This window comes from Tachysurus vachellii, chromosome 23 (genome assembly GCF_030014155.1).
Source record: "Tachysurus vachellii isolate PV-2020 chromosome 23, HZAU_Pvac_v1, whole genome shotgun sequence".
Taxonomy (NCBI): Eukaryota; Metazoa; Chordata; class Actinopteri; order Siluriformes; family Bagridae; genus Tachysurus; species Tachysurus vachellii.
This window is the reverse complement of record NC_083482.1, coordinates 6,994,904-7,022,695: the sequence shown is the minus strand read 5'-3', so window position 1 is coordinate 7,022,695 and position 27,792 is coordinate 6,994,904. Positions and strand designations below refer to the sequence as shown.

Below are 27,792 nucleotides of genomic sequence, written 5' to 3'. Positions count from 1 at the left end.
TTCTTACCATATGTTTTTAAGATACTGCATTAGTAAGAGTAAGTCAAAAACTGTTCCCATCTACCTGCAGGCAAAATGGTCCAGCTTGACCAGTTCAGCCTGTGTTATGACAGCTCTTCTTCTAGGTGCATAAGCAATAGCAATAACTGAAATAAGATTTTCCATAAAATGTCCCATTTGTTGTTGTTTTTTCAGGGTCTGAAAATGATGTATTATTAAAGAACAGTTAAGTTGTTTGCACTTGTTTAATTACAAATATTTAAAACATGACATTTACTCAAGCATTTTTTTGTTTTCTTTTCCTTTACATTATATTTCAACTGTACTCAGTAAAAGCTCATAACTGATATAAGTGGATCACAAAGAATGTTACCAAGCTTGTTCCGTCTAGCACGAGTGTAGGATGAAATAATTGTATGAAGTTTTATCCACAGAATAATAAATAAACACTGATTGGGTCACGCAGGTCTTGGGGAAAGGCACTGGTTGACGACTTCCAGCAGATGAGCGTTCTCCAAAGCTGCAGCCACTCTCTCCTTATCTGCTAACTGCTTATTAACTGAGAGGAAATGGAAAGAAAAAGCCAAATACGCTTACTGACTAAAATAAGAAATTATTTAGTTTGATAAGAAGTAGCAGACTATAAACAGTCATATGCAAAAGTTTAGGAACCCCTGACAATTTCCATGATTTTCATTTATAAATATTTGAGTGTTTGGATCAGCAATTTCATTTTGATCTATCAAATAACTGAAGGACACAGTAATATTTCAGTAGTGAAATGAGGTTTATTGGATTAACAGAAAATGTGCAATATGCATCAAAATGACATTAGACAGGTGCATAAATTTGGGCACCCTTGCCATTTTGTTGATTTGAATACCTGTAACTACTTAGCACTGATTAATTGGAACACACAATTGGTTTGGTGAGCACATTAAGCCTTGAACTTCATAGACAGGCGCAATAAATCATGAGAAAAGGTATTTAAGGTGGCCAATTGAAAGTTGTTGTCTCTCTTCTGAAGAGTGGCAACATGGAGGCCTCAAAACAACTCTCAAATGACCTGAAAACAAAGATTGTTCAACATTATGGTTTAGGGGACGTCTACAAAACGTTATCGCAGAGATATAAGCTGTCAGTGTCCACTGTGAGGGACATAGTGAGGAAATGGAAGACCACAGGCAGTTCTTATTAAGGCCAGAAGTGGCAGGACACAAAAATACTGGAGAGGCGAAGGATGGTGAGAACGGTCAAAAACAGCCCACAGACCACCTCCAAAGACCTACAACATCAACTTGCTGCAGATGGTGTCACTGTGCATCGTTCAACAATTCAGAAGCCAAAGAAAGAAGCCTTTTCTGCACACACGCCATAAACGGCATTGCTTGAGGTATGCAAACGCACATTTGGACAAGCCAGCTTCATTTTGGAATAAGGTGCTGTGGAGTGATGAAACAAAGATTGTGTTATTTTGTCATAACAAGGGGTGTTTGGTGGCAAAAGAACAGAGCATTCCAAGAAAAACACTTGCTACCCACAGTAAGATTTGGTGGAGGTTCCATCATGCTGTGGGGCTGTGTGGCCAGTGCCGGTACTGGGAATCTGGTTAAAGTTGAGGTTGGCATGGATTCCACTCAATATCAGCAGATTCTTGAGAATAATGTTGAGGAATCAGTCACAAAGTTGAAGTTACGCCGGGGCTGGATATTTCAACAAGACAACGACCCAAAACACTGCTCAAAATCTACTCAGGCATTTATGCAGAGGAACAAGTACAATGTTCTGGAATAACCATCCCAGTCCCCAGACCTGAATATCATTGAACATCTGTGGGGTGATTTGAAGCGCGCTGTCCGCTCGGCAACCATCAAACCTAACTGAACTGGAGATGTTTTGAAAGGAGGAATGGTCCAAAATACATTCATCCAGAATCCAGACACTCATTACAGGCTATAGGAAGTGTCTAGAGGCTGTTATTTATGCTAAAGGAGGCTCTACTAAATATTGATGTGATTTTTCTGTTTGGGTGCCCAAATTTATGTACCGGTCTAATTTAGTTTTGATGCATATTGCGCTTTTTCTGTTAATCTAATAAACCTCATTTCACAACTGAAATATCACTTTGTCCTTCAGTTATTTGATAAATCAAAATGAAATTGGATCAGCAAACAACCAAATATTTATAAATGAAAAGCATGGAAATTGTCAGGGGTGCCTAAACCGTTGCATACAACTGTATAGAATGCTAAATATATACATAATAAATTTGCTATTAATAAAATTCTATAAAATAGGTGGACATCTTTTCAAAACAGATAAGATTATAATTTTAAAGTAAAAAAATTTTTTTGGGAATATGTGAATTACTCATACAAAGGAAAATTAATATTTCATTATCAGCAAATGTATAGTGTTTTGGATTTCTGTAATCTCTTTTCATCAATATTAATTATTGGGAATATAAACAGGGATATTATCCTTTGCTTCTGAATTTTGCATGATTACACTATATTGTGTTTATAGTATTTAACTCATTACCAGCACTTGGATACAAACACAGAGCACATAAAGTCTGCACTGTATTACACTGAAGCAGTGCTGTCTTACCTGCTTCTTCTGAAGCATGTGTTCCTGGCGTGATGTGCACATCAATCTATAGGCACAGATACAACGCATAAATACCACTAAAAATATCAATAACAAAATATTAGATCTTAAAAAATTAGCGCAACCATATTAAGGATATACCTTAAACCTGTCAGGCAGTGAACGCAGTAGCTTGACTTTGATAGACAATCCTATAAGAGTAGCCATGCTACAGTGAGGGATGGTTGGTGTGAACTCCACAGAGACTTTGCTCTCCTCATCATTCACCTGAAATTAAAAATCAGTTTTAAAAACAGGACAGAGTTTTCTGATCGCTTGACTCCTTTATTTTTGCATGTCAGCAGAAACGTAATAAGATAATGATCCAAATAAACTCACTTTTACACGCACTTGTTCCACCACATTTAACTCCTCAAGAGACAGCGGGTGCTCAGGATCGTTGATGGACCTAATGTGATGTAAGCATTAAGTTAAGGTGGTGACCTGATAATGAATTACAAGTATAAGACTTATAAGATCTGTCATCATATGCTTAAGATGGAAATATCAATGTACATATTATTCACACTCTGTATTCATGACATTCATTTAAATCCTGGACAAAACAAGATTTAGCACCAATAAAGATTAATACGAAGTATTGTTGGGTCCGTAAGTATTTGGACAGAGACACACTTGTCATAATTTTGATGGTAATGGATGGATAAGGACCTGAAACATGCTGCAAAATGCGATCCAAGAAGCTTCTTAAGGCAAACAAATGTAACGTTCTTCAGTAGAGTCAGTCACGTAACCTTAAGCCGATCGACATGCTTTTCACTTAACGAAGGCAGAAAGGCCCACAAACCGGCAGCAACTTAAGATGACTGCAGTAAAGTCTGGCAAACCATCTCAAGTGAGGAAATTTTGCAGTTGTTGATGTCCATGGGTTCCAGACTTCAGGCAGTCTAAATAAAATAAACCTTGAATTTATAATTACATATGCTGGTTGAGCCTGTGAAAGTGTGTGTATGTGTGTGTGTTGGTTTGGCTAAGTAAAAATTACTATAATTCCTAAACAGTTAATGCAATATTTTTTGTTGAACTCCTTGAATTAAAATCTACACTTCAGTCACTCTGATAATTATTTAACGACATATAAATACACAAAACATTTATTTATTTCCACATCACTGTCCCACGTTTGCTTATTTATTTAATTTTATGGTTCAGCACTCATATTTTTACTTAATTCAGATTTTCTTTTCCTTTTTTTTTTAAGAGAAACTACACCTGGAACTATATGTTTTGCTAAAGTTTACCAGTTTTGAACTATAGTTAACACTTTGCCTTTATGGAGTGATACATTGGATTGCACATATTTTGAGAATCACTTGGGATACAAACCTTTGCTAACAGACTAGCTAGTGTTGATAAAACATGTTTAGAGTAAAAATAATAATAAATATAGCTGCAAGCAGCGATACCGGGGTCAAGCCGATCAGATCCGCTCAGAACATGTTGCTGATGAACCATACCAAGTTTCGTAGCGATATGGCATTTTATTGGTAAAATACTGAACTTAACGTGAAAATTCAAAATGTGTGTGTGTAAGTGAGTGTGTGTGTAAGTGTGAGTGTGTGTGGGAGTGTGTGTGTAAGTGTGAGTGTGTGTGTAAGTGTGAGTGTGTGTGTAAGTGTGAGTGTGAGTAAGTGTGCGAGTGTGAGTGTGTGTAAGTGTGAGTGAGTGTGAGTGAGTGTGTAACTGTGAGTGTGTGTATGTGAGTGTGCGAATGAGTATGTGAGTGTGCGAGTGTGAGTAAGTGTGCGAGTGTGAATGAGTGTGTGTGTGTGTAAATGTGTGTGTGTGTGTTTCTCGTATGTGAAAACATAATTGGCAATAAAGTGTGTGTGTGAGTGTGTCTGTGTGAGTGTGAGTGTGCATGTGTGTGTAAATGTGTGTGTGTGAGTATGTGTGTGAGTATGTGAGTGTGCAAGTGAGTATGTGAGTGTGCAAGTGTGGAAACTTGGTATGTTTCATCAGCGACATGTTCTGAGCGCATCTGATCGGCTTGACCCCGTGTGTGTGTGTGTGCGCGCGTGTGAGCGCGTGTGAGTGTGTGTGTGTGTCTGTGTGTGTGTGTTTGTGTGCATGTCTGTGTGTCTGTGAGTGTGTGTGAGTGTGTGTTTTCGATTGTGAGTAAGTGTGTGTGTGTGAGTGTGAGTGTGTGAGTGTGTGAGAGAGTGTGTGTGTGTGTAAATGTGTGTGAGAGTGTGTGTGTGAGAGTGTGTGTGTGTAAATGTGTGTATGTGAGTGTGTGTGAGTATGTGAGTGTGCGAGTGTGTGTGTGTAAATGTGTGTAAGTGTGTGTGTTCCTCGTCTGTGTGAGTGTCTGTGTGTGTGTGAGAGGGTGTGTGTGTGTGAGTGTGTGTGTGAGTGTCTGTGTGTGTGTGTGTGAGTGTGACTGTGTGAGTGTGTGTGTGAGTGTGTGTGTGTGAGTGTGTGTGTGTGTCTGTGTGTGTGTGAGAGTGTGTGTGTGTGAGTATGTGAGTGTAAATGTGTGTGTAAGTGTGTGTGTGTCCCTCATAAAGACCTTTCTGATTCTGGATCTGATTCTGATTTTGCAAGAATTTTGCCTAAACATACTTGGCAATAAAGACCTTTGTGATTCTTATTCTGCTTCTGATGTTGCAAGAATTTTGCCTCTAGGCCTCTAAATTGGGTTTTTGGACTGTTGGTGGCGCTAGACGGTTTGAGCTAGACACACCAAAGTTGCTACAGTAACTTCTGTGCCAAATTTCATAACTTTCCTACGTACGGTTCTATGGGCTGCCATTGACTTCAATGACGGACGGAATAATAATAATAATAATAATAATAATAATAAGAAGAAGAAGAAGAAGAAGACTAACGATAACAATAGGTGTCTACGCCCCTTCGGGGCTTGACCCCTAATAACAATAAACTGTTACACAAATAATGCATTGTCCATCCACAAAAATATTAGAGGCAGTTGTATGGAACCCCCAGCAGTGCACATACACACACTATTTGTGTTTTGAGTATTAAACCGTAGTTAAACACAGAACAGAGCAGATTTTGGAATATAGCAAAAGGATATCAAAGATTTCTCGGTCATCAATGGGATCAGTCACATCTTCATCTTCTTCCCTCGCAGTCAGGAGTCTTTCTCTGGACCTCTGATAAATTAAAGGGTTCTCGTTTTCTAGTCTGTTTCCTGCAGACATCCTCCTCTTCCTCACTCTAAAGCTCTACAGTCACTATGTGCTAAATCAAGATAGATACAGAAACCTGTGTTTGGTACAAATTACTGGTTTAAAATACATTAAAAAATAAACAAATTACCAAACTAGCTTAACTACGAGCCACAATGTTAGCTAAAGTTCAAGAAGTAAACAAAATTACTTCCGGATACCGGAAATGTTTTTTCCACAATAAGAGTCTCAAGCGCATGGCGGACATGCGTAGCACTGATGTGAATAACTTGGTTAAACATTAAATAAACAGTTTAGAAGTGTTGAGTTATGATGCTTTAAACGATGTATTTTAAAAAATAATTGGCTTATTCAATATTTAAAAGATAAAGATAATATTTGGAACTCCTCTCCTTTTTTCACTGGGTTGAAAACAATATTATATTAGTTAGTCAGCTAGTCAGCATAATGATGGAAATTTATTGACATATAGAGAATTTTTGAATAAATTATATAATAATACCAGTTAGACCTAAAGAACTTGCTGTTGTAATGGATGCAATTCCCCAAAAAAGTATTGATCCTTCTGAGGAATGCATTACAGGAGGAAGATCTAAATTTTACAGATATTTTACAGATCTTTTACAGATCAAGGGTAAGATATTTATTGGTAATACAAATATTGTACAAAATAGAGTCTCAAATAACTATATTAGAAATATACTTAATAATATTGTTTATCCTCCAGCTCATTTTTTCTGGTCTTCTGTGTTTGGGGATGTGAATTGGTATAAAGCTTGGCGAACAGTGGATAAATTCTATGTTAATAATAAAGTACTGTAAATGAAGTCTCTTTTAAAATAATGCATAGAATATACCCGGTAAAACATGTGCTGGAATTAGATATTGATTACTCCTGTAATTTCTGTAAAGGTGAAAAGAAAACTATTTTTCATTTGTTTTTCCATTGCATACATACAAAAATATTTTGAATTGAGGTGGAGAATTTAATTAAGAACAAATTGAACATTGAATTGCAGTTGAGTGGACTCGATATAATGATAAACTTTAATGATCATGGGATTGAAAAAGAGAAGGCATATTTCATACAATTGTTAATATTAATGGGAAAATTTCACATTTCAAATTCCAAACCAAATTTTCTTTGCTTTAAAAATGATTTCAAGCTTTATTTTGCTGTTTTGTGTAATTGTCGAAGCCAAAAGGCAATTCGAGCTTATAATATTGTAAGCAGATATGATGTATAGGGTAGCACTCTTTTCCTTTTGTTTGTTGTAATTTTGTTTTTGTCCTCAGGCATTGTTGTTATTTATTTATTTTTTTAGTTGCTGTGTATCTGTACTTTAAAGAATTTAAAGAATATATCTCATGGGATTAATAAATAAATAAATAAACATTAAATAAACATTAGTTAATGCTAATAGACCTATATATAGACCTATATACGAGATAATGGACCTATATATATATATATATATATATATATATATATATATATATATATATATATATATATATATATATATAGATTTTATTTATTTATTTATTTATTTATTTATTTAAAGAAAAACACAAAAATGTACCCAGTTCATCTAATATATGCTGACAATTCATTGAACAAAATTCACCCTAAAGATTTAAATGGATCAATAATTGCAGTGTAAATTTCAAATAAATTATATAAATTTACTCCAAGTCAATAAATGTAACATTGTTAATTTTGTATGTAAAGATGTAAATGAATTAAAAACATGATCATTTCATTAAAAAAATCAAGTAATCCTGTAATCAGTAGCCAACCAATTCTCCTTTTATCAAATAAATCTAAAAATATATTACATCAAATATAAATATTGAAAGAGCACTTTATATAAGCATTTAACAACAAAAACTTTGTAAAAAATAAAAAAAAAATTTGCACCCTAAACACTAATTCCATCTTTATTTTTTGTTAATTTAACAAATGAATAAACAATTCAATATACAATCCCCTTCAAAAGTATGTAATGTGAAGGCAGATTTTTTTTTCCTATAGCCTATTTTAGTTTGTTTTTGCATTTCAGCTTTCATTTGCTATTTCATTTGCTATTTACATCTTGATGTGTAGAACATGGCATGTTTTGTTTGAACCCCTCCCATTTTCAAGTGATCACAAATATAGGAGCATGTGACTGACAAGCCTCTGACTTGCTCATTACTGATACATTAACAAATTCAAAATTAATATCCTGAATTTATAGATTTCTGTAGCTGATTTGTGACAATGTCCATTGTTAAAAGCGTTGTAAAAATAAAATCAAGTCAATCTTCCTTTTATTCAGAACCAGCTGTTCTGTCACCATAGAAGAACAAAAAAGACATTTGATAAAGTTTAAAGCCTCACTTTCTGTCAGCCACAAATGACTAATCATCTTGGCTAAGCCTAAACAGCCATAATTTGTATATAAATGACAATTAATCTTTCTCAGGGTGAACAAGTGTCCATGAATTATGCAACCAGGACAGTAATTAATCATTCTGGGTCAGGTCATTTGCTGTAATTAACCAGGATATAGATTATTAAGTGTTGTATTGCTGTCAGAAACACTGCAAAAAAAGCTTAATTATTAACATGAAATTACACTTCATGGTGACTTGTCCAAATTGTGTTGGATAAATTGTTTTATTGCACACAATGACCCGCCAATAATAGCTCACACCTTTACATTGTGCAGGGTGTTATGCAGTAATCTTATCACAAATAGTTGGGGAAAGTGGCTGAAATGAGTCACTAATTTAATGATCCACCCACAATTGTAGTGAGTGTTTTTAAAAAGACTTGTACACATTTTCACTTTTTTTTATAATCATTTTTTTTAAATGCACCTAATAATGTACAAAAACTGATTTACAATAATAAAAACATTTACAGCTTTTCCTTTATATTAGATTAAAAAAAACAACAGGAAATCATATGTAAATACTTTCTTAAAACAGAGAGTTCCTTTATGGCTTTGGATAGATAAACATTCTAGTTCCATAGTAAAGGTTCTGCATGAAACTGTTTACTAGCTGAGCAGTTGCTGATGTATGATTGAATCTGCTATGATCATTGTTTTCTTTGGGACCATTTGGGTCATTTATGGTTCTGCCTTTGTACTTTTGACAAGAAAATCCTCTTATCCATTTCCAGAGAGAGAAATCTTAATATTTTTAAGATGCTATTTGTATCTTTATTACCTAATAGTCTAGGAAATACAAGTGAATACAAGACACAAGACTTTAATATGTATTTATCTGTAGTAAAAGTGTTTAAAAACATTAATCAATTAATTTTTAGGTTTAGTATATAATTATTAAAATATAATTGTTGTTAGGTTTAGTATATTTGCTTACATGTCTGAAATCATCCATTTTTTCATGCATTTTCATGCCTCTTTATTCATTCTTGAAAAATAACTGGGATTGTCATAATGCAAGGAAGTAACATGAGTCATTATTAGCATTGTTACAGTACAACAGCTATTAAAAATATTCATACATTACTCAAAACTGAATCAGACATGCTCATTCCACTCTGTCATTGTTTGTCACTGAAGAAAGTCAACCGAGAACCACAGACAGGTGAAAGGTGTGGCACAACCGTTCATCTGATCCTATCTGTAGATTTGCCTGATATCTCAGTGTTTAGGTGTAAGTGTGCCACCCACATTGATGAAAGTGGAAAGATTGCTATAAGTGGAGGAAAGGCTTTAAGTCTCTTATGACAAATTGGCATATTGACATCAGGAACACTGATATGAGCCAAGTGCACAGTGTTTCTACTCTTACTGGAGACGTTTTATATCACAGATTGATTAACTACTATTGTTATAGGGCCTCCACCCTGTTTCTCTGATCCCATAAATACAGAAATCATAGCGGTGACGGGATACTTCACTGGAGGGTAAGTCTCATATCCTTTTAATGGGAAAATAAGTTATTTATTGAAAGAAAACAAATTTAAACACTTGATATTATTATTGATAATTAAAAAGACTTGGTGGTAATAGTTAGGGCATGACTGATTCTAAAACAAAATAAATATTTTCAATATCAAAACTTATGCTTTAGATATCAAACCTTTTATTTTTCAAATGGAAAAACCTGGTACCAGGTCTACTTTTGGTAGACCTTTTTTTACAAAAACATTATGACTAAATTCTACGTTGCTCTCATTATTTCTGCTTGATACAAATCTTTTTTTAATGCAAATCTTTCTTTTAGGATTTTATACATCATCCAGATTCCGATTTAATCTCAGTATTTTTTTTACATGAACCTCCATCTTAAAGTCTGAAAAGACAAATATTTTAATAACAAATTTTGAAGGAACAGAGAAGTAGTAAAGTATTTAAATAAAAAAAAGTTTTAAGAAATGTTTAAAATATGCCTAAAATATATATATATTTATTTTTTATTTTTTATATTAAATATTGATAAATATTTTCTAAAAAGCTTTTGTACAACAATGACAGTGTCTTTTAAAACACTTTCTGACATAAATGCTTTTTTTTCAGTCATCAGAAATCACAGTTCATTAAAAAAAACAAAAACCTGATTGTTACAGAACTGTTTAATACGTTATCTGATGCGGGGCTGTTCGTCCAAAAAGACAGAAGCTCACAGAATGGCAAACATCGGGAGCGTACTCCTGCTGTTCTTCATAACAAATTTTACATCTAATGTTTCAGGTTAGTTTTTACAAATGAACTCTCAGACTGCATTGTTTGCTGTGTCCTTTTACTGCATTATTTTACTCCTTTCTTTTTAGTTCCTGCTTCTTCTCTCTTTTATCTGTCATTGTTTTTTAACATTAACCAAACATATGTTTTTATTCAAACCTCTTGAGATTTTACCTTTGACAAAATGACCATTCGTTAACCGTAAGATTACTCTGAATGTTGAAAAGGTTTATCAATGTGAATAAAATGACCCGATATCTCGTTTCATTTAGACTGCTGATCACCATTCTGTATTGGATCTCTGTGCTAATATGTCTGTACTGTTCAGGTTTGGTGGTAGTCACTTCCTGTGATGTGTGCCATAAGCATGCTTCCTGTGCACCAGAGCTGAAAGAATCTCCCCCTCGAGCTGATTCCTTCCAACCCACATTCACCTGCTCCTGCACTGAGGGTTTCTCCGGCAATGGCATCACCTGCTATAACATCTCAGCATGTAGCAAACCCGGGGCATCCTGCTGCCCTGAGGGGTACCGCTGGTCTGAACATAGCTGTGTTGACATTGATGAGTGTTCTGGTGAGAAGAATCCCTGCACTTCTCCACTACTGTGTAAAAATACACCTGGGTCTTTTTCCTGTGTGTCCCTGGATGCTTATGCTAAAGATACCATGCTAAATGTTGAGCCAGCATCTAACCAGCTGAGCTGTGGGGGTGAAGTGTGCAGCTCAGGCCAGGACTGCATCACTGTAAATGGAGTGCTCCGCTGTGCCGATCCCTGCCACCACTACACCATTCTGAGCGACTCATGGCGCTCAACTGCCTCAAAGTCAAGTACATTACATTGCGATACAGGCATCAACTGGCAAGGCTGGTACAGGATGTACCTGGGTAATGCCAGTGTCCAGATGCCTGAGAGGTGCATCCAACCCAATACATGTGGCACAAATGCCCCAATCTGGCTCAAGACACCCCCTCCATCACCGTCAGAAGGCGTTGTGCAGGCCACTGTGTGTGCAAGCTGGGTAACAGGCTGTTGTGGCTTTGAGTTCTCCATCGGGGTCAAAGCCTGCCCTGGGAACTACTACGTCTACAAGTTTGTCTCACCACCTCTGTGCTTCTTGGCATATGCAGCAGGTGAGCTAATTTCTGTTCACTACTTCCTTTGATACAAATCACAACTTTTGATTTCTTACAGAATATATAATTGTAAACATTTTAATGGACAGTGAATCTTATTATGACTTCAATTATTAGCAATGACAGTAACAATGCAACTGGACCTCCATCTTTTGGGGTGTTCTTAAGAAAAGGAGACCCTGAAATGACCCTGAACATCAGCACTGTAATATTAATTACATTTTTATATATGATTGTTTTCTATAAATTCATTTAGTTTAAGTTTAATTTTTATGTCCAATTAACTACATTTAGTAAATATTTTTAAATGATGAGTAAAGAGATTAAACGGTTGTTTAAATACAGGATTATATTTATCACTCACCAAATCTATTTTAATCTCTTATTAGATGCCAATTCAGCAGTGTGTGATACCTGTAAGAATGGAGAATCTTGTATCAGTGCAGACAAGATTACTTGGACCTGCAAGGCTCAAGGTGACACCTTATCATCTGTGTGAAGCCCAATTACTGTTGCATGAACAAACTAACAAGCAATTATTAAATTAGAAATCCAGAGACTCTTGTACTCTTAAATCCTGGTGAATATGATGAAAGAAAATGAATATGATGAAAGAAAATTTTGAATAACAAAAACAAGATAGAAAAATGATGATTAAACCCAAGCACATTTCTCTAGACTTCCAGCTCATCATCTGGGGTGAAGGTAATTTTGATTGTATGTGATTCTTTCAGGCTTTACTTGTAATACCTTTATAAGCATAACATGGTTCAGTGAAGGGAAGCTCAGGGTGTAAGTAATGTTAATGCATTGCTGGACTCTTAGCAAATGTAAAGTAAAAGTTCAAGTACAAATCTCTCTCAGGTGTATCACCTGAGCTGGTGTGTAACAGGACAACAATGATGCTGGGGGTTCCAGAAAACTTCAGCATCTCCAGATCCCTCAATCCTTTATCAGGGCATATGGCAGACCCAAGCTGCACGGCTGGGCTTGAGGTCAGCGGCACGGTGTGGTACGAGGTGCAAAGCCAGGCAGGAGTGTGTGGAAATGTGCTGAGGGTAAGAACATGTATATCAGTGTGTCACAGTACACTTAAGCTCTACTCAAAATAGAGCTAATAATGGTTTGTTAAGTGTTTAGTAGTTAAGTAGGTGGTAATTAGAAGTAATTTCTGGAAGATAATTTCCATTTTGAGTTTTAAGGTACATAGTTATGTATTTTGTGAAATACAAAGTATATGAGAGCAATTCATGCTAAGTATAGGATATATGCTTCACTACATACCGTTTGTGTATGTGTCCGAATATAGAATGTAAGGATAAATAACAAATGTGTAATAATAAATGCAGTAATTCAACAAAAACAGTACAAAAACAGTAAACAGTACTTTTTAAAACAGTAAAACAGTACTTTTTAAATTCACTGTATCACAATGCCACTTTAAACCAGAATGTTTTCTTTCTTTATTTCTTTCTTTATTTTGAATTAAATATGAACACTGTGCCATTTTAAAGTCCTGTTCATGTAGTAATTTTAGTTTTAACTCTCAGGGATATTTTCTTATGAATTTGGAATTTAGATAGTTTTGAATAAATAAACAATATAAGTGCATCATATAGCTTTACATGTTCATGTGATTTTTGCTCAGTGAGTTTTGTCCCTAACTGCTCGCTTGTGTCTGCATTAACACAAAAATATCTCACTCACATGACTTTTTGCTTATGTCTCATGGGATCCCATTCCTAAAGCAAACCTCTATTTTCAACTAAAAAAAAACAAAACTCCAGTAGTGTTTCTGTTTGTATCTGTATAAAATACATCTGTTCATACTTAATAATGATTCATATGTCCTTATGTCCCACTATGCACCATGTATTATTTGTAATATTCACATACGTACCGCATAAGGCCTGAGAAATTCTACACTCCCATAACTATCTACAAATTTTACTAACAATACTATGTTGTGTTTTTCTTTGCCACAGACAAACGATACACATGCAATCTACTCCAATATTTTATACCTCTACCCTGTAAATATCTCAACATTTGCACTGCCTACGGCATTCCCGTTCTCCTGCGTTTACCCCCTGGACTCTCTCACAAGTATGGATCTGGAACTGGATCCCTTTCTGCCGTACGTACACGTCACACCGCCATACACTCTTTGTTTCTCTGGTAACTTAACAGTTAAATAAACCTACACTGTTTGCTGCAAAGAAATTAATTGAAATCTGTTATTTAACTTATTATTTACTTTTTAAGCTAAAGGAATGGTTTATGTTCTGCCATGACAGGATGCAGGAGTTAGGTCTGGTTGGTGTTGGCCCTGGTGCCCGTGCTTCCATGTTCCTGTTCCACAATGACAACTTCACATCTCCGTACCCTCCCGGGCCTGTAACACTACCCGTCGGTACGCCGCTCTATGTGGGTATGAACGTCCAGGAGGTGGAGTCTGCTCGCTTTAATGTGGTTATGGAGGAGTGCTATATCACAGAAACTCCGGACGCCAATAGCACTGAGAGATATTATCTTATTCAAAATCGGTATGTTTTCTGCCACCCAAAAACATGTCAAGAGCTTCAGTTTATTTTTAAGCATCAAACATCAGAAGAAAGAAAATGTGATCTATGTCATCTCTGTTATCATAGCATGGATGTTGGTACCTGATAGAAGAGTTTGAGTATTTATAAACTTCTGATCTCCTAAGATATTCACACAGAATAGTCTGTAGAGATACACAGAGTGAGTGAGTGATGGCTCTGTGGGTAGAAAGGGCCTTGTTGACGACCAGAATGACCAGAATGGTTTAAATGGACAGAAAGTCGGTAGTAACTCAAATAAAACACTTTTTACATCCACGGTGAGCAGAAAACATCTCAGAACACACCTCAAACCTTATGGTGGATGAGCTACAAAAGCAGAAGGTTCCACTGTCAGGCAAAACCAATAATACGATGCTATCATGAGCACAGACTCACCCAAACTGAAGAGTTTAAGACTGGATAAAGAGCAGGGGATTTGTTTTTAATCTTTATCTGTATAATTTGGTCTGTGCTCATGATAGTGTGAGATCTTGTCTGTTTTGGCTGACAGAAGTGGAACCTAATGTGCTGATTTGCTCTTGTAGTTTATCCCTTGAAGGTTTGATATTTGGTGCATTCTGCTCTCTGTGGTTGTAAAGAGTGATTATTTAAGTTACTGAATCCTTCCTGGTGGCTCAAACCAATCTGGCCGTTTTCTTCTGAGCTTTCTAATTGTTTCCACATGCAGAACAGTAGCTCACTCCTCTTTAATCAACCTTATCATTGGTCTTGAGTGTTTACTAGAGAATGTGCTGTTTTTTCAGCCACATTACATGTTTTATTTACTCTATCTTCTCTTTCTCCTAGTTGTTCCAGTGACCCACGTGATGTGATAGTGAATGACAATGGCGTGTCTCAGAGTGCACGTTTCACTGCTCTGCTTTTCCTGTATGAGGGCAACTATAACGAAATGTTCCTGCAGTGCCGCTTCAGCCTGTGTGACAGAACGACAAGCTCTTGCTCCGTGGTAAATTTATACTGTATATTAATTAATTATTTTGTTTAAGCGGAATTCAGGGCAAGTAAGGTATGTTTCTTACTTTGGAGACAAATGGTCCAAAAGAAAGACCATTAATACTTCATATACACTCTCAGGGCTACTGAGTGACATGACAGAAAAGTGCTCACTCTATTGTCTGGAGATCATGAGTTTAAATCCTGTTGATGCCACAGCTAGCTGTGTCTGGGACACATGGAAGTGATACTGGATTGATAGAAGCGATGTCATTACTTTCTATCTCCTGTCTGTGAGCTCCTGTATGTAGAATAGTTCAGCTCAAGCGTTCCTCCAGATGTGTTACACTGCCCTGTCCCCTGGCTGATTTCACCTAGTTACAGAGGAAGCAGATACTGTATTAGCCTCCACCCTCTGAAACTGATAGAGAATTCTGAAAACACAACAAAGTTTGAGGCGTGTGTGATGATTCTGTCATGCGGTTTGTTAAATTAACATCTACAGGTTTAAATTATTTCTTGGCAAAAAAGAAAATGAATGTTTTATTTTAAAACAGAAATAAACAGTTGTTTTCTTCTTTTGTGATGTTCTGCCTTTGCTTTCTTCAGAGGTGTCAGACAAGAGCCACTCGCTCCATCTCCAACCACAAGTCTCTCACCATCGGGCCGATTAACTGTAAGTCAGACAAAATGACACTTCATTTAATCCTGCCTCACTCAGGACCTTCTCTTTTATCCTGCTTACAAAGCTGGTGTATAGTTTTATTTTGTCACATATTTCTATTTTCTTTTAGGGAGCAAAGGAGGACAGTAAGCTGAGCTACACTGGACCATCCTATCCATGTCATCAAGGGCATCTGAAAGTGTGTTATTAAATAGGGAATACGGATTAATCTGCATGGAAATAGGAGTGTGCCAATGTTGAATATTCAAATAAAAAATAATTAGCCAACCCTACAGTATATAATGTGTTTAAAACATGACCATACTGATTCCTCATGTTCACTTTTCTAAAAACTCATGTATATTCATGTAAATCCAAATATGTAATGTAAAGTAAGTAAACATAACAAACAGAATGATGTGATTCTCTTCACAGAAAAGATTCAAAATTCATATTTATGTCTCATTTAATATTGTCTAATATAATAAATGAATGGATTAAATATGTCAGGCGTATTTTGTGTTTCTTAGCAACAGTCAGGTCAGGAAAATATTACATATAACAGTCAGATATACAAGAAAAGCCTTGTAGTGAACTGTGATGTCTTGATTAAAAAAACAGGGCTCTAGTTCTCATTTCTTACACCCATGCAGTACCCGATGTGGGTGGTTTTTACAGACAGAAGGGACTAAAAACTTCAAAAAGAACACACTCAATGTGCCTTTACGTAGTGGTTAAGTGGCTCTATAAAAAAGTCCAAACGAGAGAGATAAAAAAAAATCTTAGCTCATGTGCTCTGCTTTTTAAAAAGAAATAAAAGTCCAACACCATTGTCCATTCAGATACTGATGTTTTTTATTATTATTATTGTTACTAAGTATTATGAGATGCAATATTATGACTACATGTCTACTACACTTAGACACTTAGCTCTTTAAGGTGTTTTGGATGGTAAAGATGTTTGGCTTCCTGAAGGAAGGTTCAACGTGGAACTTTTTCTGAATTGTCTGTTGTAAGGCTGTATATAAAATCTTTCAGGGTATTTAGGGTGTTAGAGGGAATCTCTTTTTAAACACTTCTTTCCACCAGTGAATGTGGATAAGCTCAGCAAATGAACCTTGATTTTGTTAGTACTTCCACTCCCAAGCAGTCTGAGCCACAACACAGAGGTGCTGCTAAAATTCAGAGTCAATTTCATAGAAATCTTTTCCAAATTATGAGCAAAATTATGTCATTATCGTCTCTGAGAAAAATAGTAAATGGAATACAGGTACAGGCTTAAGTATCTGGCCAGATTGTTTAGTGATTATTTACATCATTAAGTAAGCTGTTAGGAGATGAAGGAGTTTAAGCTTTATCCTGGACACGAGTGCACTGGATCCAGCGTCTGTCCAGAAAACACTAAGAAAAAGTGTTTTTAAATACCTCCAAGTCTCAATTTCAGTTTTTGATGATTAGCTCTACATTTATTAATAACTACATTTCAAACAATTGGTACACTATTTTATGAACTGGGTTAAAAACTAGTTTATTACTTAAAAAATCCAAATCACAGACATTTAGACAGTATATATATATACAAGCAAGTTAATTATATGCTTTAACTAAATCTTATTTTATTACATCTATGTGATCATGTAAAGGGGAACTAATCAAGTAATGTGATATGAGAAAATAAACACAGACTCTACGTTACTCCAATGAACCACTAGAGGGAGACAAAACAGCACACTGAGTGTTAAATAGATCATTTACATGAATACTTAAAATTCCTTTAAAAGCTACGCGTATTAATGTTACTGCTTTAGCCTGAATGTAGTGTTAGTAATGTTGTGTCCTCCTAAGGATTAATAGATTCCCTTTAATTAAAATTCTCTTTAAATCTTAAATGCAATATTGACATATATAAAAGGCCCATTTAAATGTAGTTAGTGGGTTGATGTCACTCATTACTGAGTAATTTCAGTAATCCAGATTATTCTTAAATTATACAGCTGATGTGTCTCAACTGGTTCTAAAAACACACACTTGTAAAACCTGGTCTGGTGTAAGAGGCCGTAAAACACATATATGCAGTTATGAAATGGTTAAAAAAGAAAGACAGACTGCAATGGCACCGAACAGAGAGGGTGCTGAGGGCGATACTGTTCTCAGCACACACTGAAACAGGCCGCTTGCTTATTGCTGAAGAGCACATCGAGCACTTATTTCATGACACCACTAATTGTGGGTGCGGGTTCAAGCCAACACCACTACTGTGTAATTACAGAAAAAGAGAGAAAGAAGGAGTGAGGAAGAAAGAGATGGCTTTTTTAGACAGATGCACAAACACTCAAACTTGCTTTTACATGTTCCTTGGGGTCAATTTCACATTGTTTTACAGGTCATTTAAGGGCTTAAAATGGCACTGATATAGAATGGGACACTAACACATGCTATGATAAGAAAATACAGAGGTGCAAAGACAATAAAACACATTGCTTGGGACATGACTCACTTGACTCTATGCTTAAGTTGGGTGTTTGAGCACTTCGCAAAAAACAGTCAAAAATCTTGTCATATCATGGTCTATATTTGCCAGCATGAGAAAAATCTCATCTGACTGTCATGTCCTCCTTTCTACACCATGAACTGATTCATGAACTTCAACTATTTTGCACTTTTTCCTGCTCAATTAATGAAAAGCTTGTCTTACATCAGCGTTCAATCATCTTCATCACCATTCGTCTGCTTCTATAGGTTCTACAGGAATAAATGAGTTTCTGTTAAAAATTACTGCTACAGTTTACCACACTCGAAAATGCTGGTTAGATCTGTTTAAAGTACACCATCGTACCTTAAAGGTTTTCTTTTACAGTTTAAAAGTATATCTACACTTGTAATAATGCTATACTTTTAAAGAAACATTAACAGCATAGTGTAACATAACATTGTCATGTAATAAATGATGAACATCAAACAGATCATCATCTGTTTCAGGCTTTCCTTTGTATTTCCAACCTAGAAATTAGGAACATTGCTGCTTGACAATGTCTCTTTACTTTATAAGGCACACAAACACCGTACGGCATACAAAGTTTTCACTAAGTGGGTGAGGTTGACTGGGGGAAAGTGAAGGCTTGTCAGCATTTCCATTGCAACTTGCAATTTAACTCACCGGTAACAGAGCACTTTAAAAAAGACAAACTGCTCTGGTAAAGACCACAATCTCGGAAAAATGGTTAAGTTTAGTACGCTAAACTTTTTTTAGCTTGTCCCTTTGGGGAAACCTTAATCTTTCTTAATCAAGGAGAGCTCAAAGTAGATTCCCTTTAGGAAGTAAACTTTAGAGGATCCTGTTTAAGAGTCCACTAAATTGCCTTTCATGTCATTTGTACACGTCATTGGCTACCTATCTTTTACTGAGGTTCAATACAAACTTCTTTGCATTTCATGTAAGTTTCTGGATGAGCTCATCTATCAATATACCCATTGTGGACCGTACAGAAAATTTTATATCCAGGGTCTTTTTTCTCATTTTTTAAATTCAATACAATTTAATTTAATTGTATAGCACTTTTAACCATTGACATTGTCTCAAAGAAGCTTTACAGAACATAGGAAATATAATACAAAACGTTTAATATTATACAAAGATAAATATTAGTGGGGGGCACGGTGGCTTAGTGGTTAGCACGTTCGCCTCACACCTCCAGGGTCGGGGTTCGATTCCTGCCTCCACCTTGTGTGTGTGGAGTTTGCATGTTCTCCCCGTGCCTCGGGGGTTTCCTCCGGGTACTCCGGTTTCCTCCCCCGGTCCAAAGACATGCATGGTAGGTTGATTGGCATCTCTGGAAAATTGTCCCTAGTGTGTGATTGCGTGAGTGAATGAGTGTGTGTGCCTTGCGATGGGTTGGCACTCCGTCCAGGGTGTATCCTGCCTTGATGCCCAATGATGCCTGAGATAGGCACAGGCTCCCCGTGACCCGAGGTAGTTCGGATAAGCGGTAGAAAATGAGTGAATGAATGAATGAAATTTAAATGTGTTTGTATTTATTCCCAACGAACAAGCCTGAGGTGACTGAGGAGACTGCGGTGAGGAAAAACTCCCTTAGATGGAAGAAGAAGAAACCTTGAGAGAAACCAGACACAAAAGGGAACCTCATCCTCATTTGGGTGACACTAGAAGGTGTGATTCTAAACTGTTATAAACACTGGACCGTGTTATTATGAATAATATCCTTTCTACAGTCATATACAGTCCAATAATTCTTGTGTCCTTCCAGTTCCCCCCTACCAGCCCTTATGATATGACAGCTACCAAACAGGGAGGGTAAAGGTGAACTTAGTGCCATCTGCCTTCTTTCACATACTTGACATTACAGATGCCCACAATTAGCTATTGTTACTGTGACTGACAGAGGAAAGAGAGCATGACATCCCTCCAAGGGACAGCAAGGCTTCTGTTCATGGGTGGATGTGTTATCTTTTGGATTTGAACTTGCACTTACCTGACAATAGAGTGAGCAAAGGAAATAACAAATAGCAAATTTACAGCATGAACATTATTTACATGTGTAGTTTGTCTAATTATTTGATCCATAATTCTTTTTATTCTTAGGTTTTTGGGAAAAAAGGGAAAAAACAACAACAGAACATCATGATAAGATTTGTAGGCATACAGGCTTTTGATTTATAGAGGTTTGGATTAAAACCCACCAGCCACAAGCTCACTTTAAGAAACTCCTAAAAAGTCATCTGAATCTGTTCTGTATGTGGTTTGAAGATAGAAGCCTTCCATGGATGGTACGTCTTTTACCATTATCATTCCCACACTGAGGAATTTCAGCTCCAGGAAATATCACACTTTGGCCTTTAAATCTCAAGTTTTTAAAATTACTATGCTAACAGCATTTGTTTAACTGGAACTTTTCCCTTTTTTTCTGTGGCTGGTTTTTGATATGTTTTTTTTTTTCTAAATCTACTGCCTATTGTATAGCAGCCTTGTGATTTTGAACGATAATAATAAACACAGTTAATATTTAATTAGATGCACTCTGTGTTCAGCAGTATGTTAGAAAGGTGCTGCCTGAGCAACAGTGCTTTCACTAGTGATTTGTGTGCGTGGACATTTCTACATTACAGTTCCTAAAGAAAAAAGAATTAGGGATAAAAGTTCTCTAGCGATGTGTATTAACGGTACAAGTTGATGGATAATGACGAGGTACACTTTAATATCATTAATATCATTCATTTCTGGAAGTGTACTGTACAGAATAAATAAAACAGACAAAAGAAACTGAAAAAAGAAAAGCATGAGGTGGAGAAATAGATGGAAACCGAAGGAGGGAACAAGAATAGACAAGAAGTAGAGAGGGAGGGAGTGAGAAAGCCTGAGAGAGAAAACCAGATCCCAAATCCCTCACGCACCCTCAGTCAGAGTCGTTGAGATAAAGCTCTAGAGCTTCCTCCCTGGAGCTTCTTCTAACAGGTGAGCAGAAATCATCTCTCTCTTCTCTTTCTTTAATTTCTCTTTATCAGTTTCAATGTCTATTTTTCTTATACTTTTCATGCTGTTTGAGAACATCCACATGCACTTGTCAACCTCTGTTTTTGCCATTTGTGAGGTGGCACTTGGCATGCTGTGTTAATTGAAGGCAAATGTTCCACTGGCTTTCAGATGCATCAACCTGTTGTAGACAGGACACAGTCCTGATTTGTGCAGCGTTTAATATCACAGTGTTTCACAATGTCTGGAGTAGTGCACGGTGTTAGCTGGTTTGATGAAGGGGTTCCACTTTTAGTACTGTTTCTCTCTCTCTCTCTCTCTCTCTCTCTCTCTCTCTCTCTCTCTCTCTCTCTCTCTCCCTCTCTCTCTCTCTCTCGCTTTCTACTGCATTCTGTTTGACTTCGTGGTTGTTTTGCTACTGCTTCAATGTTGTAGTCTGATTTTTACCCTTGGGAGTTTTCTGGAAGTGTAGAGAAATATTTGGATTGCTAATTATAAGTCAGTAACTGGAAAATGCAACGTGACTGTTTTATGGTTTTGTGGAAGTGTGCAGCAGATCGGGACTGGCATCATAACGTTCACAGAGCGCAGAAGTCCACGTTAAAAAGAAAGTCTAGTTCCTTATAACACATTTTTATCTTTACCTGTATAGATCACCTGTTATTGCTTCTAGATATGAAGAAAAAACAGTTGCACTGAAGGGTTCAAAAAAACAAAAATAATAAAAAAAAATCTTACTAACATCCAAAAATATAAGCTAATACATCTAAATAAAATTTCTAACAAGTTTTAATTAATTTGTCATTTTTAATTAAATCACTAAACCAAACCTAAAAGTAACCCAGAGAAAGAGAAAGAAAGAGAGGCAGCATTGGTTTTTGTGTGTGTGTGTGTGTGTGTGTGTGTGTGTTTGTGAGAGAGAGAGAGAGAGAGAGAGAGAGAGAGAGAGAGAGACTCTGCAACGTTTTTGTGTGTGTGTCTGTGTGTGTGTGAAAGAGAGAGAGAGAGAGAGAGAGAGAGAGAGAGACTCTGCAACGTTTTTGTGTGTGTGTCTGTGTGTGTTTGTGTGTGTATGTGTAATTATGAATGAGTGCATTTCATTAACTTTCATTCACGACTCTTCTGGATTTTAGATGAAGACGATGCTGACCTTTGCCCTCGCGCTGTGCGCTCTCTTGCCGCTCGCACGTGGAGTGCCGCCAGGGTTCCAGGTGCGTCTGGTGGGTGGGTCAGGAGCACACGAGGGCCGCCTAGAGGTTTATCATGCAGGCGAGTGGGGCTCGGTGTGTGACGATGAGGTGAATATCAACCTGGTTAATGTGGTCTGCCGAGAACTTGGGTACGGACAAGGCCTAACGTGGGTACACAGTGCCAAGTTTGGACAGGGACGAGGTAAGACATGTGTGTGTGTGTGTGTGTGTGTGTGTGTGTGTGTGTGTGCAACAGCAAACAATTCCTGTCCAGTGCTATCCATGCTCTCTGAAAGTTTTACAGTAGCATGAACCAACAACAGTTTCTCCAGCTCTGTGCTGGCTGAATCATTCAGGGCTTTGCTTTAGGGCTTGGATGTTCTCCTGGGTCATTCAGCATACAGTATATATCAACAGAGTTCATTCCAAACACTACATCTGGCTTGAGAAGTCAAGGAAGCTAAGTGACATTGTAGCAAAAACAAAACTTGTGAGTTTGGCTTGAGCATTTGGTTATAGAAGTGTTTGTACAGTTTAAAACAGAAATGCTAAAAATGCAAACAATACAAGACATCTGAGAGCTTGTGGTAACCAGAGTGGTGTAATTGGCATGTAAGAGACAACAGAGAAATGCAACACAGCCTGTTGGAGTTTTATGCAATGTCATTTTTAGTATTATATAAAACCTTGAGAAGCTGAAATGTGTTTTTACAATTGCCCTCCATCCTTCATGCTTTACGGCTCTAAAGAAACTTAATTTCTTTACCGTGATGGTGGGTGGTAAAGTATCTTGCCTGTGTTTGTGTTCATATGTTTTCCTCTTTATCAGGTTGTATTTGCATTTTTACTCAATGCCAACTTTTAAGCTTTGAGTTTTGACTTTTCTTTTGTAAAATAATTATGAATTATTTATTAATTAAGAATTAAGAATGAACTTACCTTTATGTATTTCTTCACATTCAAGGTCATATTTGGTTGGATAATGTGGTGTGCAAAGGCACGGAAACTTCACTCTCCAACTGTCTCTTTAATGACTGGGGTGTAAATGATTGCACCCATGCTGAGGACCTGGGGGTTGTATGTAGCCAAGAGGGCCCACGCCAGGGCCATGTCCCCCGCTACAGTGAACCCACACAGCCTGCTGCCACCGAACCTCGCTCACCAGAGACCGTATCCAGCAGGCGAGGTCATGAGATTGCCCTGAACAGAAACTCTGCCCAGGGCTCATCAGGCTCATTGCCACAACTGCACGGCCATCAAATCCAATTGCGCAGGAATGGCCATAATGGCTCACGCAGGCAAGAAAATTCTGTGCCACAAGGACATGAGCTGCCCAATTACCTACGCAGCGGGACAATAAACAGACGCAATCAGGACAGTCAACCCAGACCATCAGGACAGTCCTCTGGCCCTGAAAGATCTAGATCTCCACAATCGGGTCCAGTGCCCAGGCCAGAGCAATCAGATCCTAATGTAGAGCATGACAACAGAATGAACACTGATTTCACAAACACTGTGGAACAGGTATGACTAACACCGTTGAGCTACATTGATCCTACTCAAACAGTAAATTCTACTTCTCATGTAACATGATGCTACTTTAATTTGTTTGTTAGTTAATTTATTGATTTCTTATTTGACCCATTTACAAACCACTTTCTCCAAATACACTAGATCACAAAGCATTGCAACCATCCTAACAACCCCTAAAAAACACTTTTAAACCCAAACAATGTAAATGTGCCACCAAAACACCAATATCCACTGTTCCCTTAACATTTGACTCGTTTAGTTTGTTTTTTATATCATATTTATGTCTTACTACACAGTCTAGTGGCAAAGCTAGCTGTATGAAAACCTTCAATTGGTTTTAATTACTGTTTGCTAGACAATCTACTTTCACCATCTGTCATGTCTTGGCATGCAAAACAATTATTTTGCTAGGAGCACTGACGTTTTCAGTGTGTCTACAATCCTGTTGAACCCAAACATTATTCCATTTGTTTTCTCATTGGTCCATTTTTTTTTCCGGTACACTGAAGATGAAAGTTGAGCTATTGTTTTGAGAACAGGATGAAATGAATGTCAAATTTGCATTCCTCTTTCTGCAGAGTGTAGGAAGAGGGAGTTTGGAAGAGGTTCGACTCCGCCCTGTTTTGCCTGGTACTCGCGGCACTGCAATGGTAATGGAAGGGGTGCTTGAAGTGAAGCATGCTGGGAGATGGAGACATGTGTGTAACCTTGGCTGGAACTTGAGCAGTAGTAAAGTGGCATGTGGGATGCTGGGATATCCAAAAGCAGAGCAGCACAATGAGCGCTTGTACAAGTAAGTCAACTGCCCACCTTCCACTTCTTCATTCGGATTCCCCTTTTTTCTGTTGTTATATTAATACCAAAACACTTCAATAGGGGCAATATGCTAATTCATATTTATGTTCATATGCTACATCAAATTCCTAATAATTGTGTATAGTCACTGGATTATGTGCTTGTCCAGGTTTTTAGACATGAGGTGGCAAGCAAAGGACGAAGCTATTTTGTATTATGTTCATTGTTGCAATCTGATTGGACACATTACTGGCTTCACAGTTGCTATATACTTTATAATACTTAAGGAATTTGGTGCATATGCATAATTTCATACGTATATGTATAACTACAGTTGCCAAGAGAACATATAGATCGATCTTAGAGTTCAACAAAAATCTCAAGGCATAATAAAGATCAGTTCAATTCAATTCAATTTTATTTGTATACCACTTTTTACAGTTGACATTGTCTCAAAGCAGCTTTACAGAACATAAACGTAGAACAAAAGGTTAATATCAAGAATAATATAAAGATTAATAGAAAACAAAATTCAAGATTGATATTAGATATATTTAGTTCACAATGTGTATGTATTTATCCCCAATGAGCAAGTCTGAAGGTATCTCAGGCAGCAGTGGCAAGGAAAAACTCCCTTAGATGGTAAAGGAAGAAACCTTGAGAGGAACCAGACTCAAAGGGGAACCTCATCCTCATATCAGTAATCTGGTCATCCCAATATACTCTATGACCAAACATATGTTGACCCCTTACTATTACACTTCCATGTGCAGTAGACGTTAGGATTTGTCCATTTAGCCTCAAGAGCATTAGTGAGGTCAGACACTTTCAGGTGAGGAGGGCCTGGGGCGCAGTCGCACTTCTTCCCAAGGGTGTTCATTTGGATTTAGGACAGGTTTAGGACAGGTCTCTGGACAGGACACACAAGTTCTCCCACTCCAACCTTCCCTGTCCTCATGGAACCTCTAAGGTTTAGGTTTGAGTCTCTTCCAGTGAAGGTAAATTGTAATGCAACAACAAACAGAAACTCACTCCAATTGTGTGCTTCCTGCTTTGTTCCACAGCTTGGTGAAGAACCACATAGCTAGTATGATCAGGTGTCCACAAAATTTTGGCCATGCAGTGGAATCAGATGTATTTTGCATTTTGGATGTATTTTTTCCTCTGATCATGGTTGAGGCTGTCATTAACATTGAATTTGGTATCATCTGTGTGGATAAGTTTCTGACACAAGATGTTACACTTAGCTAAGCCGTGTGTTTGTGTTTTTAATGTGTGTAAGTCGACTGCAAAAATACAGTACATGTCTGTTTCACCGTGTTTATAGAATATATTTGTCTTTTTTTGTCATATTTGTTTTTTTGCATGTATCATTGAAGATTCATTGAAACTATAGCCATTTTAGACAGATGTCAGTTATTCCTCCTCTACTTTGCTTTTCCTTTAACTGGAAATCCTTAAGCAGCCCACTAAATCATCCACACTGTGCCGGCCCCCCAGCCATAAATAGAGCAGCCACGGAAAACGCAGCTTCTCTCTGTCTTTATACTTTACCACAGATCCTTTTTCTGGAAGTTATACCCTACACTCCAAACCCCCTAAATTAGATGGACTACGTGCTGAAAAATCACCACTGGCTAATGTACTTTTCCATTTCATGAATTGTTGTTTTCTCCTTCCTTCCTTCCTTCTTTCCTTCCTGACTTTTGAAGTCAACACATCACTTGCCAGTTATGTACTAACCCATTTCAGTAAGAATAACATGGAATATACATTATGCCATTTTAGGCTTATTTATTTATACATTCTTATATTTATTTCCCTCTGTTTTTGATCTCTTTTGGATCTTGCCTACAGACGTTCAGTGATAAAATCATACCCTGACTCTCTGTTTGTTTTGTTATTTCCACACACACACAAAAACAAAACACGCATGGTTCACGTGCAGTTAGCGGTGTTTGGGGGGAGCACGTTCTCAAGGCCCCTTTTACTGATTGCGTCTGTGTTTGCATCATAAACTCTTCAAACATGCAACATCAAAAAGCTGATGGAGGAAACGTAGCCAGTGTTATGAGAACGGCTACAATGGAGTTTCAGGATTTAAGCACTTTGCTCTTTTCTTTTGTCTGTCCATCTCTCACACCCATGTTTTAGCCTCTTACAGATATAGTATAATTATTTATTCATTAGACATTGCTATCAAAACAGCTTACAGAAAGTAATTGTATTTAGCAGTTTTTTTAAGAAACCAAAACTAGCAGTTTGACAATCCTGAGATTTTAACCTTAAAGGAAACCAATCAGTATTTATATAACCATATCAATATTTCTAAGCGTTATGTAACCTTCATTGGTGGGGAATATTTATTTTATGATTAAATTCAGAATTTTGATAGAATTTTTTCATCAACCTTTCACTCATATTTTCATCATATTTTCACTTTGGCTACATTACCCATAATGCCAGGTTTCAAAAGGTTTCAAAGCTTCATCCTTTTATGCACCATCAACACTATCATTCTCATCATGTCCATAATTGCTGACTATCTGAACTGAGCCTCCACCGTCAGTCTGCATTGTACAGTTGAACTGCATTCTGGAATTTGGAGTCAATCATTTGCTGCCTTTTGAGGTTACGATACAACAGCATCTGCTGCTTCCATCCAGATTTCCTCAGCTGTATACAGGCAGTGTATATCTTTCTACCTGCAGATGATCTCATGGCCACATCTTAGGTATTTAACAGGAAACATGCTGTCACGGCCTCATTCACTGATTGCGTGTTAATCTAAAGGCTGTTGCCATCGTAGTCTCCACATCAAACAGCTGACAGAGGAAATTTAGCCAGTGTTATGAGAAGGGCTGTGTGATGATTGTCTCCCTGAATTTGTTTTTGTCAAAGTGATGTGATAAGGGTTGAG

The 27,792-nt window shown here is 37.0% G+C and overlaps 3 protein-coding genes across 5 annotated transcripts in view; 2 read left to right on the top strand and 1 right to left on the bottom strand.

Annotated features, from left to right (window-relative positions):
• Positions 1-226: 226 nt before the first annotated feature.
• ciao2b (cytosolic iron-sulfur assembly component 2B) lies at positions 227-5,838 on the bottom strand. 2 transcript variants are annotated; one of them, XM_060859648.1, is made up of 5 exons: positions 5,706-5,838; positions 2,989-3,063; positions 2,752-2,877; positions 2,611-2,656; positions 227-559 (listed from the first exon to the last, which is right to left on the bottom strand). In XM_060859648.1, exons 1-5 carry the CDS (start codon positions 5,835-5,837, stop codon positions 459-461), a joined length of 480 nt encoding a protein of 159 aa, XP_060715631.1. In that variant the 5' UTR covers position 5,838; the 3' UTR covers positions 227-458. The 2 variants fall into 2 exon arrangements, 1 of the variants encoding a protein (XP_060715631.1); XR_009647676.1 differs by lacking the exons at positions 227-559; positions 2,611-2,656; positions 5,706-5,838 and having other exon boundaries at positions 2,803-2,877; positions 2,989-5,698.
• Positions 5,839-10,352: 4,514 nt separating this feature from the next.
• LOC132838948 (uromodulin-like) lies at positions 10,353-16,368 on the top strand. Its single transcript, XM_060859633.1, has 9 exons — positions 10,353-10,537; positions 10,857-11,660; positions 12,053-12,139; positions 12,528-12,721; positions 13,649-13,800; positions 13,961-14,209; positions 15,056-15,215; positions 15,812-15,878; positions 15,997-16,368. Exons 1-9 carry the CDS (start codon positions 10,435-10,437, stop codon positions 16,014-16,016), a joined length of 1,836 nt encoding a protein of 611 aa, XP_060715616.1. The 5' UTR covers positions 10,353-10,434; the 3' UTR covers positions 16,017-16,368.
• A 4,902-nt stretch (positions 16,369-21,270) lies between these two features.
• The window catches only part of LOC132838991 (lysyl oxidase homolog 4), a 29,490-nt gene continuing 22,968 nt past the window's right edge, over positions 21,271-27,792 (top strand). For both annotated transcript variants that reach the window (XM_060859710.1, XM_060859709.1), the window contains exons 1-4: positions 21,271-21,336; positions 22,488-22,746; positions 23,509-24,068; positions 24,656-24,870. In XM_060859710.1, the coding sequence (XP_060715693.1) occupies positions 22,488-22,746; positions 23,509-24,068; positions 24,656-24,870 (1,034 nt within the window). In that variant the 5' untranslated portion in view covers positions 21,271-21,336. The remainder of the gene's footprint in view (positions 21,337-22,487; positions 22,747-23,508; positions 24,069-24,655; positions 24,871-27,792) is intronic.

What these genes read in the sequence shown, in the direction of transcription:
- ciao2b (XM_060859648.1), bottom strand. Translation starts at nt 5,837, where the DNA reads ATGTCTGCAGGAAACAGACTAGAAAACGAGAACCCTTTAATTTATCAG. An exon ending in TGGAACAAGTGCGTGTAAAA is followed by an intron (nt 2,878 to 2,988) that starts GTGAGTTTATTT and finishes TTTTAATTTCAG; the next exon opens with GTGAATGATGAGGAGAGCAA. An exon ending in CACTGCCTGACAGGTTTAAG is followed by an intron (nt 2,657 to 2,751) that starts GTATATCCTTAA and finishes CTGTGCCTATAG; the next exon opens with ATTGATGTGCACATCACGCC.
- LOC132838948 (XM_060859633.1), top strand. Translation starts at nt 10,435, where the DNA reads ATGCGGGGCTGTTCGTCCAAAAAGACAGAAGCTCACAGAATGGCAAAC. An exon ending in TGTGTGGAAATGTGCTGAGG is followed by an intron (nt 12,722 to 13,648) that starts GTAAGAACATGT and finishes TCTTTGCCACAG; the next exon opens with ACAAACGATACACATGCAAT. An exon ending in TATTATCTTATTCAAAATCG is followed by an intron (nt 14,210 to 15,055) that starts GTATGTTTTCTG and finishes TCTTTCTCCTAG; the next exon opens with TTGTTCCAGTGACCCACGTG.